This window comes from Andrographis paniculata, unplaced genomic scaffold (assembly GCF_009805555.1).
Source record: "Andrographis paniculata isolate CXL003 unplaced genomic scaffold, ASM980555v1 Contig49END, whole genome shotgun sequence".
Taxonomy (NCBI): Eukaryota; Viridiplantae; Streptophyta; class Magnoliopsida; order Lamiales; family Acanthaceae; genus Andrographis; species Andrographis paniculata.
In genome coordinates, this window is record NW_026137583.1 from 2992208 (window position 1) to 3009634 (window position 17427).

Sequence of the window (17427 nt, forward strand, 5' to 3'; positions counted from 1 at the left end):
TGTTAGAGTATTTTTTATAAAAAGAACACATATGTACTTTTTCTGTGAAAAAAAAGTAAGTATTTGATTTTTGTACGATTTTAAATATAGTATGCATAGTTTTTTATAATAAAAAATTGATAAAAATAGTATAATTATTATTAAAAAAAAAAGTCTATTTTTATAATAAAAAAAGAAGTTTATTTCTTTTAATACTTAGGGAATATTATATTTTTGTAAAATAATTGTATACAGATAACTTTCCAAAATCACCGAAATTCCCAAAAGGAACAAATTGTGTTTTAAAAGTTTTAAAAATTAGTAAAAAATTAGTAAAAAATTAATAACTAATTATAAAATTTTGAGGAGTAATAGTTATGCGATGCCTATGTCATGTCGGGTATGACTGAACAATTTTCAGCTTCATTTAAGCATATACTCTACTCTTAATTTATTTTTTTTAACCAACTATTTCATCTTATTTTAACACTCTGTAGTAGTACAAAATAATAAGTTAATTGGCATAAAAGCTTGAATTTAAAATTTAAAATAATTTTAATATAATATGATATTATAATCTAATGTATTGATGATATTAAATTTCACAAGATTTAAATGATATGTTTATATTAATAAGTGACATGAAATCTAATCACTCTTTATAAACAAAATAAGAATAAAAAAGAAAAAGAAAAAAGCATTGAGATTTAAAGATTTGTTTAAATTGATGCAATTAGAATTTAAAACAAAATGAATAGAGAAAAGTGATATGAATATTACTAGGAAAATATAGGGAAAATAAAAAAATAATAAAAAATGAAAGAAAAAAAGAAATGGCAATTGTGTTTCTTTTGACAAAGTTTGAAATTTTTTTATTTGGATTTAATATTAAAATAATATATATAATAAGATATTTTGTGAGAAGAAATAATGTATTATTTTTCGAAAAATTCAGTCCAAATAATAGAAATATGAAGTTGGTGTAAAGAAACACAAATATAGTGTGGGTCATCATCTTATATGAATAAAATGCTGTAACAGCTAAAATACTGAAATGAAAAAGAAGATAACAAAAATAAAAACTCAAATCTGAAAAACCATTTAACCATTATAAGTCTGGACTACTCATCACAGTCCTTTAATTCAATCACAAATAAAAAATAAAATAGTAGCACAATAATTAACAATATATAGCCTGATTACCCCCTGCTCTCAGTCCAAAATTGTCCTGTTTAACTTACAACTATGGCTGCTTTAAATCCAATTCTACTAAAATTACAAATCCCTTCAAGGCTTCCCAAAAGAACCGAAAACTATAAGAAACAGTCTTTACCACATATTGCTCATATAGTAGATGGCCTGCCTAACCTCATTCCTCACAGTTCAAATATAGGTAAATGGGAGTAGTAAAATGACACTGGATTTTTCGATATATAAACCAAGAAACCATTGAGATGAGAAAAGTGAAACTTATACACACTGAACATGCTGCACTTACTCTCAAGAACCTTGGACTGCCAACCGCTGAAGATGATCAATAAAGACTTGCAAACTCACATCATCGGTGAAGATAATGTCAGAGCCAGTGCTCATTTCATGTGCATTGGTGTAGGTTGCGGAAGGGTTCAACTTTGCCAACAGAAATCTTGCCTGTGGATTGCAAGCATTGAATAAACATGCAAATATATAATTGATGGGAAAAAAAAAAGCTTAAAGAAACAAGGAAAACCAACCTTTTGAAATATATATGCAACTTACAAGGATCAGAGATTATTACGACAGAATCAGCAAAAAGGGCAATGATATTATTAATGAGGTTGTTCACAAAACTAAGGCAGAGTTCGAACTTTGAACAAAACATATAAGATAACAAAAGGCATGAGTAATATCCTAGAAACTCATAGAGAAAGTGGCGTGTGGCATAGATAAACATTGAACACTACAGAGAATAATCAGAATATCATACTGAACCAAGACTGTAAGATCCTGTAGAAAATAAAACATTCACATATCTAAATGTACCTTGTTTTATCATAAGCTGCTGCATTGCCAAAAACTATATACTGAAGTTTTATGAAATAGAGTAAAAATGGATATAAATACACCTAACCAAAGATTCTACAAAGTAGAAAGGAACAAGACCTTTCATACAGAAACAGGTAATCATATGCATCCCAATCAGAAAACTGGCAATTTTAATTAAACAAACCTAATTGCAGATCATACAGACACGAAAACGGAAATAATGATTACCTGAGAGCCATGTTGATCACAGACTACAAGTCTAGGTACAGGAAAGCGGTCACGAATTATTAATTGGGCATCATCATGAGGGGCTTGTAACAGGAGGGCAAAACCCTATACCGTCCAAAATAAACAAATGTGTTGATAAGATAAAGCTCACATTGTAACTGCAAAAGATTTGCACAACACAACTATGATCACAAGAATTTTTTGATGGTGCATAGTAAAACTAACAATAGAAACAATCAAGGGTGTGTTTGTTTGGAGGTTTTGATTTGAATATAAAAAATTTTAATTTGAATAGTTGTTTGATGTGATATAAATAGGAATAAATGTGATCTTTTGAACTTAAAATTGATTTTAATATATAAAATAAGTGTGTGGTTTGATTTCTTTAAGAGGCAAATTTTTTTGTGAACAGTAGAAATTAAATCAAATCACCCAAACAAACACACGGAACTTTCAGAAAGAAACAATTTATGGGAGTTACCACATGGAAATGGATTTTGTATCAAGCCATGTACATATTCATGTATGTTTACTAATCAAGATGAAGCAGATCCATACAGTCCTATCATTTCATGACACCGTAACACCTTCCCTTTTATAAGAGTATGGATAATAAATATCCATCCATTCACTATCAACACAAGAATCAGTAAACTTGAAGATATACCTGATGTTCTGGCTGATTCTGGTAGCCCATATTTCTCCATTGAGCTATCGTCATTCCATGAAAAATAACTACACTAAAATATGCATCCAGTAAGAGGATGCGATCAGCTGCAATGGATTGGACATCAAGTAAAGCTGGTGCAGGCAATGAATCAAATGCATATGATATTAATGACGGTTGAATCATGACTGCAGCATTGCTTATATTCTCCCGATTCAATAGAATGCGGAAATAGGCTGTCTCATCTGGACTGTTATTAAATACCTGAATGAAACATAAAGATAAAGATCAAAGTATGATCCAGCAAAACAAAATATAACGACAAGAATAGATATTACTAGCAATTTACCTGCACAAACTGTGATCTACGCAGATTAAACATGAACTGAGGGAACAAAGAAAAACATGGATTTAAAGAGAATGAGGCAGGATCATCTTTTCGGTACTCTCCAAATTTTGAGCATAGACGAATCAGGCTCCTATCCAGCCATCTCGTGGCATCGAACCCTTCCTGAACAACGGAACACCAATCAAAAGTGCAAGAGGTCAAGTAATAATTATATAGAGAATGAAATATTATACACTTTGCTTTCATTCTCTATATGACCAAACACCAATCAAAAGTGCTGTTGAGCCACAAAGTTAAGGATGCAATTGCTGTCAAAGCAAATGCAAATAACGAAAACATACACTTATTGTTAAGGAAAGGATTCAAATATAGGTTTTAAACACCTACACAGTTCTAAGACCTTACATTCTAAATATATATCCTAGGTGCATTTACTTAGGGTCTTTTTTCCCATATGCACCTCGCAGTTCCCAAAAAAATATACTAATTTTCATACAAAACATCACATCAAACAATAATTTCAGCCACAAAAACAAAAAACACACATACACCATGCAAAAAAAGGCTTGCTTTATGGGTTGTTTGGAGAAAATTTTAAATCGAAGATGTTGGAAGTAATGTTTTGAACGAAAAATAGTTATTTTATGTGATTTTTTCTTTTTTAAGGGAAAATGGGATAGCGCTGTAGATTGAATTAGTGTGAAAATATAAATGAAAACACAAGTAAACACAGTACATGCACTGTAAAATATGAAAAGAAAATGAAAAACTTTATATTGAAAGAATCATTTAAGTTACCATAGAGTGAAAATAAAGAAAATTTTGAAAAACTTAACTGAGTATTGAATAATAGAATAATAATATAGGAAGGAGATACTTTATGGAAGAAATGGAAAAAAAACAGTTAAAATTGCAGAAGAGAAAAAAGAATGTTAAAGGATGTATATAATAGAGAAAAAAGATAAAAGAGAATTGTGAAAAAGAGTACAGGTACAAAAAATACTGAGAGCAAAAGTGAAATAAAGGTTAGTTAAAAAATATTGAATGATCATCAAACCCTTTCCGCATAAATATGTTAAAACAATGGATACAATTCAAATATATTGGATAATAAATAGGGGATATATGAAATTTTACTATTTAAAGCAAAAGATGCATGTATAAAGGCCATCAAGTAATGTACTACTTGGAATCGTTTCAGAAAATATTTCTTCCGACTCTTATTAGGAACTCTCCTAGTAATTTCAAATATTGAATGAGCTAGAAAATGAAATTGGGGGGAAAAATAATTCATCGAAGAAAATAGTTTACATACAATTAAAAGCATGAGATGACCGCCTAAACTAGACCAAATCAACCAATCTTGAATTCAGAATTCTGTAGCCATGCAGATAAGTACTCTCGATTTATAATAAGTAGAAAGAAAGATTTTGGATACTTGGATGACATACAATTGAATATGCAAGATGAAAAGATACCATGTTTACTTCATGAATCAAATTCAAGGAAAAACAAAATGCATGCCCCAAGCCCTGGCACGCAAATTACTGAGCAATCGCTCTAGGTGAACAAGTAAATATATTTCACCTTTTTAGTTCACCGACAAAAGAATGTTGTCTCATATTACAAGTTACCTTATAACAGTTTAATTTTCCTTTAATAATTTTGTCAACGGTAAATATATATTCTATTTTCTCAATGATGAACTACATGCATATATACATACAAAGCAACCTAAACAGACCTAAACTTAAAAAAAGGAGAAAAAGGAAAAAAAAAAAAAAAAAGGCTACTAATCTAACACTCCCCTCGAGATAGTGTGTACAGGTCATACGATTCAAGCTTATTTAATATAAAGTTAAGAATGAGAACCTCTAAGGGATTTTGTCAACATGTTTGCAAGTTGATTGTTTGAGGACTCATACCCGGTGTCCACACAACAAGATAACACCTCCTTGACAATGTGACTTCTAAATTGTAATTGCTTGGAAATTGAATGGTTTAGATTAGTTAGCCATGGAGATAATTAAGGATTTCGTATATTCCTTTTTCTTGTTTTTTTGTAGAAAATAATCCAGCAAACAAGAGGCGGCACATGTGGCACACGCATGAATTCAGCGAGCGACTAAAATGCCGATCGACGCATCTTGACATCAATAATGATATGGCAGGTTTCGGAAGGAGGCAGCAAAAACGGAAGAAAAATCTGCTAGAAGGAGAAAAACAGCTCAGGTCGGAAGCACGTGGAGCCGCATGAAGGACAGACAGCAAATGACCATGGGTTGCAAAGCTGGTGGACGGAAACAAGACTGGTGTTGATTGGGTCAAAAAATTACCAGAATAGGCATGAGAGAAAAATTAGAATTTTGGCCAAATTTTAAGGTTTTTGGGCAGCAGCAGTGGTGCGGTAGCTAAAACCCTAATAATGGTTTACTCTGATACCATGTAAATATGTATTCTATTTCTCAACCATGAGAACTAGCACAAGTAAATCTACAGACAATAACTTAAACAGAGTAAACGGGCTTAAACTAACACTGACAATTGACCAATGGTCAGAGCGATTCATCAACTTTGTTCTAACCGATATTGCCATCTCAAGCTTTAATATTCTATCCTCTTCTTGATGAAGATGAAAACTAGAGAGAGAGAACATATTTTATAGTTTCATGTTAGAATTTGCAGGGATGCAAGATGCTTCCCACAGTTACCAAAATTCCTCATAATATTACCTCAATCTCCATCTTGTACGATGCCAGTCTAGCCATAACTACAGCAGCAGCTTCTTGATCAAATCCTTGAATCAAATCCTGTTCAGAAACAAATTAGAAATGACATCACATGAACTTCAGTTTCACAGAATTTCACACTAGTGAGAAAATAATCTGAAGAGTCAATTACAAAGCAAAACAAAAAATATTAACAAGTGTATTTGGAAATAAATATGATTAAATGAGACCATTCTCCTAAGAATTGGAACTTGAAGAGATCAGAGTAAACAACAATTGCGGGTAGCTAGAAAGTGTACGCATATAGTATGGAAAAAAAAAAAAACAATTTGAAATTTCACCTTTGAAAGCTAAACATATTTGCAGACAATAATCCATATATCTATCATTAATGACAAATTATACTAAAATCTAAATTACCTTTGAAACATGCTAGCAGTCATCTTCATAGTCAAAAGTGTTACACTTACAGGAAAAAAATTCAAATACAAACAGTTAATGCTTCAAATTGTAATATTCACATAAAGTCGTCTAGACTTGGTGAACAAACACAATTTCTACTTAAAATTATTTACAAAAAAACATTCCATAGATGTATACGTTGATTTTTAACAAGAAACACAATTTTTTCACATGTTAAGTTGCAGAGAAAACTAATATTCCACCTCATTTCCCAAAGCACCATCCACCCATTGTCTAGTAACAGTTGTGACCCTGAATCGCATCTGACCATCATGGTTCTGATAACTGTGCCCAAAGGGAGCTTTTTAGTGTCAATTTAAGTAGGGGAAATTCAAAATAACATGGAAAAAAGGTAAAACGATGATCAAGCATAAACCATAATTAAGGAACAAGTGTAAATTCATTATAACATGGAAAACAAGTCAAACAATGTACAACATAAATCATTATGACAGACACACCAGCTATCAATATCCTTCCATCCAAATTCAGAATGGACTGACAGCAGATTGGTCACTTTTTTGTTCACATTTATTCATCTTGAAAGATTTTTAAAGTTATATTCCTAAGAAAAGAAAGGTATGCAAACTATCTGTACCTTGTCAGAAACTGTATGTATAATTGAGGGTTTGACCCAGCAGGATCAGACTTTTCAGTCGAAGAAACATCAAAGAAAACAGTCAAGCAAGTATTCTTGTCTAGGCCACATAATCTCCAGGCTGTTGTATTCCCCTGTCCTATAAATGTGCTGGCAACAGCAGGTCCTTTCTGCACAAAAGCTCATAGATCAGTATAAGAATATACCTAGTACCGCAACATTGACAAACTGAAGCCGAAGTGGGCAATTTATTAGTAAGTTATGAACATAAGGAACAAGAACACACCTTCTCAAGTGATGTGCATGGTCCGATGATTCCTTGAACTTTTATATCTTTTGAGCAGTTGATCTCCAATGTGCCACTAGAAAACATTGTATCTTTAATCACTTTCTTGTGAACATAATTCCTCACAATAACAGTAGAAATAATATGCGGATGGATTGAATAGAAATGAAGGATTGGACAATTCAGCAAGCCTCCCCCTTCGAAGTATTGGCTCCTAGTTGTTCTCGTAATGAATATATCAACACCAAAATGGAGGCTTAATAGATTCAAGATGTATCAATTTTTAAATATCAATAGTTGGGAAAATAATTCCACTGAAACAATTGGAATAGAATATCAGAGCTAGTGTTTATAATTTTTTGTGCTGTAGTTTACAATAAAACTTGTGTTATAAAATGTTGTCGCCAAGGGTGTGAATCATGAACTCGAGGAAATATATTAACCAAGTCTGCTGATACTTTTCCAAACAAAACACCAAACATAGAACACAAAAGATTGTTCGTTACAATAGGCAAGCTGAAATTTCCAAGACAGCAACAGCCGCATACCAGAAAGACAATTCTATGGTTAAAAACTCAAGATCTAAATTGTGTCATAACTGAAAAGATAACAAAGTTAAAAGAGATATAAACAGAACTGTCACTCAAGAATCCAAATACAACAAGAAAAGACATTTCATTTAATAGCTATGAGGATGCCTTCCACCAGTCAATTTCTTAAAAGTAAATGCATTAACAGAAGCTGTGTTGACAACTAATGACTATCATTCAAAAGATATAACAAGTTGCCCATATCCGATATTAACAACTTACTTGAATGAAAGTCCAAGATTCTGCTCCCCATCTTCAAAAATGCGCTTGAACGAATCCTTGAAAACAGAATGGCCAAAACTTTCAGCCAAAACTACAAGTCCACCAGTTTTCTCTATAGCTACTTTCATCTCAGCAATGCCGACCTGAAAACTAGCACATTAAGTAGAAGAAGAATTGTAGCAATAATTAATCACAGAGGTACTTCGCAATATTAATATGAATAGATATAACAGCATCACATTATACTTTTCATACACAGTTAAAAGTATTCCAATGAGTCGCTTCTCTCTTGGGACAGCAACACAATCACACTTTAAACGTTTAAAATAGTCAGAACAGGTGACTAATCCATAGAAACAAAATAGAAAGAAAAATAAATAAATAAATAAATAAAAATAAAGAATCTGCAAACTCACATAGATTTCCATTCTCTACAATCTATTCATGGCTTATAGACTATGATTTCCATTATCAGATGAAGCTCCAGTAACATTAAGTTTATACAGCTGTAGTAGAAATAAACAACCAAATCCAACACCAATTCAAGTTCATCATCACTAACCTGATCAAGTGCAGCAGCGAAGACATCCAACACGTGCCCCTGATTAACCAACTGCTTTCCAAGTTCATCGTAGAACTGCACTGATTTTTTAAAGAATGCTGCTGCATCCTTGTCAAGATCCTTATGTGAACGGACTGGATCGGACAAATCTTTTGATACAATCTACAAATAAACCACCCTTTATTGATCAGCCCGATAGTTCAAAGAAACTAATAGCAACTATATCTAAGCGACTTCGAAAGACAAGAAACAGAATTATCATGGATATAAGGGTTTGCTTCAAAATGCAAGACAGACCCTTGAATACATTTGCATGACGTCAGTCTTAGTACTTGACAGAAAAATATGACAACGGCTGAAAGGGGAAGAAGAAGAAAATAGAGCATTAAAGAGAACACATTGGCTCAAAAGACTCAAATGTCGTACAAATAATGGCAAGCTGAGATGCCCTTGAGCATGTTGTCTTTTTCCTGTTAGGACATTTGCCCCATATTGTCGTTGAGTGCAACTCAAAAAATGTTCTGTTGGATTCACCTAGAGCTGGCAAAAAAATGACACAATACGACAATCCCACGAACTCAATGCAAAATAATTGAATTCCATCATTTGGGAGCATCTACTGTGTTTGTGGAACATCTTTTGGTTACCGAGCACTTCTCCCTCACTTTGTCATCTCTCTAATCTCCTTAGTAAACAATCTACAAGACATTCCTTTGGTGCCAAAAAAACAGATGCTTATATGCACCTTTCTATTGCCTGGACTCCCCTATGTTGTGGTTGGTGGAAATCAACTCACACAAGTCAGCATTAGACAAACCAAGTCAGACCTGTATTAGTGCAGTAATTTCTGACCATTTTAGCCATCATCCTCTCATAAATGTGCTGGGATTGCAAACTCAAATGTAGCGGAGTCTCTCATTTAGTTTTTTTTGTTGCTGGGTAGTCCTTCCATAGTTTCTAAGGTCTATTTCTTCTCGTGGTTGTTTCTGTTAGTTTGTCAATCTCCTTAGTATCGTAACCTATAGCTTCAGCTTTTATATAAATTTACCCTCTCCAAAAGATAAAAAAAAAAAACACAAAGAAAATACTTTGCATAAGATCATAGCAAAACTAAAGTAATTCTTACATGAATGTTGAGATTCATACAAAATAAAGTTGGCAAGGTATCAAATAATCTATATAATTTAAAGATTTCGGGTTTGTATACTTATCCCCAAATTTTTTTATATTCAATCACCCAATTTCTCTCAAAGAAACATTACATCCAATACCCATTTTTATTCAAAACATCGCACCAGGCACACCTAACCATTATTTCACCTAAAACTATCACCTCAACTAGACAAACCTTTATTTCACCTCACTTTCGTACAATTTCTTATTATTTCAAAAGTCTATCTAATTTAAGTTGTTCATAGACCATGCTAAAAAAGGTTGTATGAATTCATAATTAAATATAGGCTGCGGAAGTCATTTTAAGTACATTTGTTTGAATATATGCATGGATGCAAGAGGTGTCTTGTGATTTTGGTTTTAATGATTTTTTTTTTTTTTTTGCTCTAGGTAAACTCCCGGCTAATAGCCTGCAAACTAGGTCCGGTGAGGTAAATCACACTAGGTAAACCATATGTAACAAACGAGACATGGAGGCTTCGGGGTTTGAACCCATGATCTTACGATCACGAATTCACCCCCACATTACCAAACCATCTCTTACGGATGGTTTTAATGATTTTTAGATGAAATAGTTGTTGGTTGGGATATTTATTAAGGAAAATTTCTAAGACAATTTTTTTAAAGAAAAAAAAGGTTCGTTCACCCAATACATAAAACACCTAAACGATTCTCGATTAATATTACCCAATAATACAATACCTACACACACCACATCATATAAAACAAATAAGTAAATAATTCTACACAAAATATTATTTTTTTATATATTACTAGCACGCTTCCCAGACATAACATAAAAAACAACTAAAACTAAAAACACTAAACAAACAAACTCAAAGCCTCAGAACAAACCCAATATTCTTCTTCGTGAAATGATCATTGGAATGCATACCCTTTACAAAATACATGGAAAAAAGACGTAACAAAATTGTTGAGAGAGATAGAAAGAACTTGATACTTTATAAAACAATTGCAAGATTATGTATAAACAAGCTACATGGGAGATCAGGAAACCAAAGAGGTCCCTTTATGGTTCAAGACAATAGGAGGAATCGAGGGAAATGTCATAAACAGTGTGTTTGGTTCAAAATATGTTAAGAGGGGAGGGGGTTTTCCTTCCCTTCCGAAAAGGAAAGAAAATGGTTACAAAATTTTCATTAAATTCCCAATTATATCTTCAGTAATTGTAAAGTTAGTTTCTTTTGGGTGTGTTTTTCATTTTTTATGTTTTAATTTTTATTATTTTTTAAGTGTAATTATTTAATGTAATATTTTGCATAAAAAATAGATACAACGGTGAGATTGCATAAAAAAATTAAAAAAAAAAAAACTAAAAAAGAACAAACCCTTTCGCTCACTTCTATTTGAACCAAAAACACTATTACGATTTTAATTTTCACTCGCCTCTTTTCTCTTCAAATGAAATAGAGTATAGAAAAATTAGTATTTTTGTGTTTAATTAAAATGGCGAGGGAAACAAAAATAAAATAAAATAACTTAACAATTATGAGGATATTAATTTAATGGAAAAAAAAAAAAAAAAACCCATTTGCCTTCTCTTCCGGATTCCATGGATTTTGAAAGAAAGAACCCCTTCAAAAAAAATTGAAAAAACAAAAACATTTTTTAAAACATTTTCTCTCCCATCCCCAACTTTTCCCTCAAACCAAACAAAATAAACGGACACAAAATTTAAACTAAAAACCAACGTACAACACTCCTTTCAAATTGGAGTGTAAATATCATAAGTTCCAAACTTGTCACAAATGTACCACACTTGTGATCCTCCCAAAGCCCTTGCGAATAAATCTACAAGTTGTTCATTGGACTGGACGTAGATGACTTGAATGAAATGTTGTTCTCACTTACAAAATGGCAAAACACTGGAATGTACTTATTTATTTCATGGAAGAGTGAATTAGAAGCAATGTGAATGGCCAATTGATTGTTACATATTGCTCCATAAAAGATTAATGCTAAAAACAAATTTTAGCAAGAAGATCCATTAACCCAATTAGTCTATATGTTGCATATGCTATCGCTTGATATTTAGATTCTATGATAGAACAAGCAACAGTAGTCATTTTTTGCATTTTTCAAGATATAAAAGGTGTGTTTGGTTTGTATTTTTTTTGTGTGTGTGTGTTTTGTTTAAATAGTGGTTTGATATGAGGTTTTGTGAGAGGAAAGTGTATTTTTATCAAGGAGTGTGGGAATGAACAGTAAAAACTGAAAAAAGTTGTAAAAAGAACAAACCCCGAGGTTGCCACCAAAGAACATGTAGCAACGAGAAGAGAACCTTTTATCATGTGATCCTACACAATCTACATTTGTATATCCTTATGCTGTGGAATGAACATGATTTTGATATAAAAGACCTTGCCTTGTGGTCTTTTCAAGTACCGCAAAATTCTAACTACAGCATCCCAACAGGTTGTTTGAGGTGAGTGATATCATAATTTAACTAACAAAACATGTGGCAAAAGAAATCTTTGGGCAAGTGACATTTAGATCATAATTTATCGAAAAATATCCAATGCATTCTTGAACTTCGTAAGTCTTCTCCTTTCTTCACATCAAGTTTGACATTTGACTAAATAAGACTATCTATTGGTTGGTTTTGCACAAGTAACCCAATTTCACTCAATAGATAAGCATATAATTTTATTGTGATAAGCAAATGACCATTTGGAACAAGAAACCTCAATACTGAAAGGGTAGCTAAGTAACCCAAGATCTTAAGATGAAACTTGAAATAATGGAAAGATTTCATGATTGTATTCCAACATCACCACCAACTCTGACACCCCGGCTGGCAAGCTACGCAAAGTCGGGTGTGTCGGGATCGTAGACCGGCCCTACGGGCCAACACGAGTCCTTCCAGCGCACTTCTGTCCTCATTCACGCACACTCTTGGAGACTTCCCAGGAATCACCCATCCTCAAATTACTCCACGGGAAACACGCTTAACTCTAAAGTTCTTTCAGTAGAACTTCCGAAAGGAATGTGCACATTGTTGGCATAAGTAGTCTATTCAATCCATTTGATTACTACTAACTCTCAGATGGCCCGATACCGGCTCATCTACGGGAATTAGCCTAGCACCACCTCAACTCCGGGGTATTACACCAATAATCATAATACCATCAATGTAGACAATTACTAGAATTATTCCAGCATTCCCACATCAATAGAAAACCAAATGATCAACTTCACATTGTTCTAACCCAAATCCTTTAATGATTGTGCTAGACCACCCAAACCATACTCGTAGTGATTGCTTTGATCCATGCAATGCTTTAATTATTCAACTTGCAAATACTCTAAACAACAATCCTAGTGGTTGCTCTATATAAATGGTCTAGTGTAAATCATCATAGAGAAAACTTATCGGGACAGGTTGACGCAAAGAAGTAGAAATATGACAAGCCATCAAGTTACCTTGATGAACTATGAATGCCATAGAGAAAAGTTTGTTCTTTGATTGCTTGAAATTTCATACTCTTCATGATGTTTAGAGTAATAAAGTGATGTAATCACCCCTAAGAAAGTGGTTGCAAGAAAGCTTTTCTTTGACCATCAACAACCCATTGCAGGATGCGTAGCACAAGAAACACATTAGACAAAAACCTCAAAGTGAAACTAAAATCACATGGATTAAAACTGAGAATAACTTCAATCAATCAAGAAAAAAAAAAAAAACACACGTTGGGACTCAAAATGAGAAAACACATTAGACAAAAACCTCAAAGTGAAACTAAAATCACATGGATTAAAACTGAGAATAACTTCAATCAATCAAGAAAAAAAAAAAAAAAACACACGTTGGGACTCAAAATGAGAAAATAAGTTGACCAACCGAAACCTATACAAATTAACGGCCGATGAATGGATGTGACTCTCACGCATAAGAGTGTGTTTCCAAAAACACGACTAATGTTGGCATGGCCGTCGGTAATCATTGAAGTGGACACTGAAGTCAATTTCTATATTGGGATGACAAGGATTAATTAAAGAAAATCAAATGAGCATTAATGGCACGGGATAAAGTAGAAGAGAAAAAGTGATGTTAAACTCGATACGATGTTATGAGAGATAGAGAAAAGGGAAGATTATATTCACTCGAAGTTGATACTTCACATACAATCGCAAGAGTTTTTTATAGACAATCTACAGTAAGCTGAAGAGATGAAAAGAATAGGTGGAAAAGATTAAGCGTATAGACACAAGATTAATCTAACAATTAAATCTAACAAGAATAAACAAATGAAATGCACAGGTTGGTCATCTAGTTGAAAAATCAAGAGAACAAAGTCATGCAAGAAAGAGGATAATCCCGTAACTGCATTTTTCTTCCTTTTAATTAGGAAAATGCTTCTCTTTGATTTCTTTTTGGCTTATCCATCCCAATCTTTTCATTTATGTTTCAAAGTTCCTGCCCCAAGTTGTCCAAAAAATGACAATGGACAACTTAACCATGTTGATTCAACATTATACTCATTTTTAAGGAATTAAGACATAAAGAGTCATCTATCAATGTCATAGATTTTATTACAAGCAACAGCATATCTCAAAAAGTGCCACCAAATAATATAATAGAAGAAATCATATATATCAGAAAAAGATTCAATTGACAAATCCAGCAAAGGTTTTACCACTCCAGGACCTTCTGTGCATGGACCTCCCACTAGTGCAACAATCCGCGCACCAGTTCCTGCTGTACAAGTCCCCAGCAACCCTGCCGCAACACTCAGAGCAACTCCAGTACACCTCAATGACCTATTCCCTGGTGCCACTGGCCATTGATCCGTGGCCAATTCATCCAACAACTATACCAAGGAATAGGCAAATAAAAATATGAGCAAATGATCAACCCAAAGCAAATTAGGAAATATTTAAGCAACTTTCAGACCCGGGTCTAACAACTAAACTAATCAATGGGAAAGAATGCAAAACATTCCTAAGTAGCTAGAATGTCAACATATACATACATCCATACCGAATTCAAGGTATATTCACATTCAGAAGCTGGCAACAAGAATCTATTGATCCCCGCATTGGGGCCACCTCCTGCCGCAGCAGGACTAAGTCCACCACCACCTTTCGGAATGTTTGGCCCCATCCGTCTAGCACCAGAAGCGCCAAGTCCTAACTGTTCCAAGACCTGATCTTTTGAGACATCCTTGGATCCTCTAAACACATAAACCTTAGACATCTCTGAAAACCCCAACTCATGGACCTGCACCTGTGTACCATACGAAATTAATCCAACCATGGCACTATCTGGAAGCATCCCAATGGCGCGTTTCAGCGCCGACTTAGCAAACTCCAACTCCTCCTCGAGCATACACGTATCCAAAACAAACAAATAAATCGGAGGTGGGGCGGCAACAGGATTGTAACCCTGCGGATTCTGATAATTCTGAATCGAGTACTCAATTGAGGGGAAATTAGGGTACAATTCGGCCGGCACATTCGTCTCCGAAATGGACGAATAATGCTGCGGAAAATGGTTCCTTTGAAAACAAAAGGGGCAGATCCACATGCGAGCGGTGAAATCAACGCGGCAGAACGGGTTCAGCACGGCGGAGCACGTCTTGCATCGGAGGGGCGGGTAGGGAAGCACCTGAAGATCCACGTGCGGGCGGATCGGCTGAATTGAGGCTGCGATCGGGATCACGCACTTGGACGCCTCCACCTTCGTCCGCGGCCAGCTATTCCACGTCATCCGGACTCCTTCAATCCCCTCTGGATCGGTCTGGGCGAGCTCCGGCGCAGCCATGGGAAAGGAATATGGTACAATTGAAGCAGAAGAAAGAGAACAACGGATGATCTAATAACTGAGGTGAATTCCACGTTCTTGGAAAAGGATTTCCGCGGAATTTCGTGAATTGGGCGACCCCAGATGACAATTTAGAAACGGGTCGCACCAACGGACGGAGAGAGGAGGGAGGAAGAACGACGTCAGAGGGGTGGGGGTGCGTTGTCTATCACTGTGTAGGAGATGACGGAATCGAAGGAGGCAAGCAAGCCACAAAGACGCAGATTTCGATGATGATGATGATGATGATGATGTAGCAAACAAAAGGTGAGTCGGTCTGCAGATTTGCTAAATTTTGGGGTCAAATGGATTCATCTGAGAGTAAATCCTGGGAACCCTAAAGATGATTTTCCTTTTACTGGTCCAATTTGGTCATGAATTCCCAATGAGTATTTTTAAAATTTAAAATTACTGAAAATAATTATACAAAAAAAATTATTATTTAATAATTAATGCTAGTTGGTCTCACTACAGTTAAAAATATTTTGAATGTTAAATACAATTAAAAAAAATGACATCCAAATTATATTATTTAATAATTATTAATTATTAAAAATTTTACCGATTTCATGCTTTAAGCGGCTATGGACAGACATATATAGACTAAGCCAGTGAACATATAAATCTACTATTCATACTTGAAATGAACCTAGGAGAGAAGAATGCAAAGAATTGGGAATTATGAAGAAAGGGTGAGAGAATTGGGTGCGGAATGAAAAAATTCAGCACTAATTTGATGACATAGAATTATGTTAATTATTTTAATTAATTATATAAATTAAAATAATTAATTCTAAATGTTCAGCATGGTCATTTTTTCATTCAGCACCCGATTCCTCCCCGACGAGAAGAAAATATGATGAGAAAAAGAAAGATAGAATCTGGTGTGAAGATTGTATATGGAATATGGATGAATGAATGTATGTATGTATGTATACATATTTATATTTATAATTATTACATTTAGGGTGTGTTTGTTTAGGGACTTGGATTGGATTTACACTATTTATCCAATTTTATCTAATTTTTTCTCTCAAAAATATCAAATCAAACATCTATTTTTTATTTTTTATATTATACTAAAAATCAATTTTATGTTCAAAACATCACATCAGCACCTATTTATATCACATTATTCAAATTTAAAATTTTTACTATTCAAATCCCAACACAAAATCCAAACACCCCCCACCACACCCAACGGCTAGTTTGCTTGCATGCTCAAGCTTCACTTTTACTTTTCGTCTTCAAATCTCTAACTAACAAACTAATAGCCCATTAACATATATTTTAAACAATTCATATATATTAGAAGAAAATCCCAAATTCATTCATTCATGAATTAATTCAACGAATAATTGGTTGAATTCATAGTGCCCTTTTAAGCTATCGAAATTGTATGATTTTGATAATATATATATATAATATAATTATTACTTTTACATTAGAATGTTATATAATGATTTGTTCTAAAACTAAAACATATGTTTTTATTGTTTATAATTTTGTAGGTTTATTTTTGGTAATATATATTACTATAGTTTTATTTATTGCTTTTTGTTCATATTAAATTTCCAATTTAAAATAATATTCTATGAAAGAAATATATGTATTTTATAGAAAATTATATGAATTATATGATAAAAAAAAAAATTGAAATAAAATTTCAAAGTAAATAGACTTAATTATATAAAATCACATGGGAACTTACACTACAAGAAAAAATTATTTTT

At 33.4% G+C, this 17427-nt stretch overlaps 1 protein-coding gene across 1 annotated transcript; it reads right to left on the bottom strand.

Annotated features, from left to right (window-relative positions):
- Nucleotides 1-1067: 1067 nt before the first annotated feature.
- Nucleotides 1068-15966, bottom strand: LOC127252884 (protein transport protein SEC23-like). Its single transcript, XM_051277255.1, has 12 exons — nucleotides 14873-15966; nucleotides 14529-14702; nucleotides 8698-8859; nucleotides 8136-8278; nucleotides 7324-7399; nucleotides 7038-7207; nucleotides 6643-6724; nucleotides 5981-6058; nucleotides 3249-3410; nucleotides 2900-3163; nucleotides 2233-2337; nucleotides 1068-1629 (listed from the first exon to the last, which is right to left on the bottom strand). Exons 1-12 carry the CDS (start codon nucleotides 15653-15655, stop codon nucleotides 1480-1482), a joined length of 2349 nt encoding a protein of 782 aa, XP_051133212.1. The 5' UTR covers nucleotides 15656-15966; the 3' UTR covers nucleotides 1068-1479.
- Between the last annotated feature and the right edge of the window lie 1461 nt (nucleotides 15967-17427).

Excerpts from the sequence above, each read along its gene's own strand:
- LOC127252884 (XM_051277255.1), bottom strand. The coding sequence starts at position 15,655 with ATGGCTGCGCCGGAGCTCGCCCAGACCGATCCAGAGGGGATTGAAGGA. Across the intron at positions 6,059-6,642 it reads ATGGTGCTTTGGGAAATGAG|GATTTGATTCAAGGATTTGA; the intron begins GTGGAATATTAG and ends GTTTCTGAACAG. Across the intron at positions 2,338-2,899 it reads AGAATCAGCCAGAACATCAG|GGTTTTGCCCTCCTGTTACA; the intron begins GTATATCTTCAA and ends TGGACGGTATAG.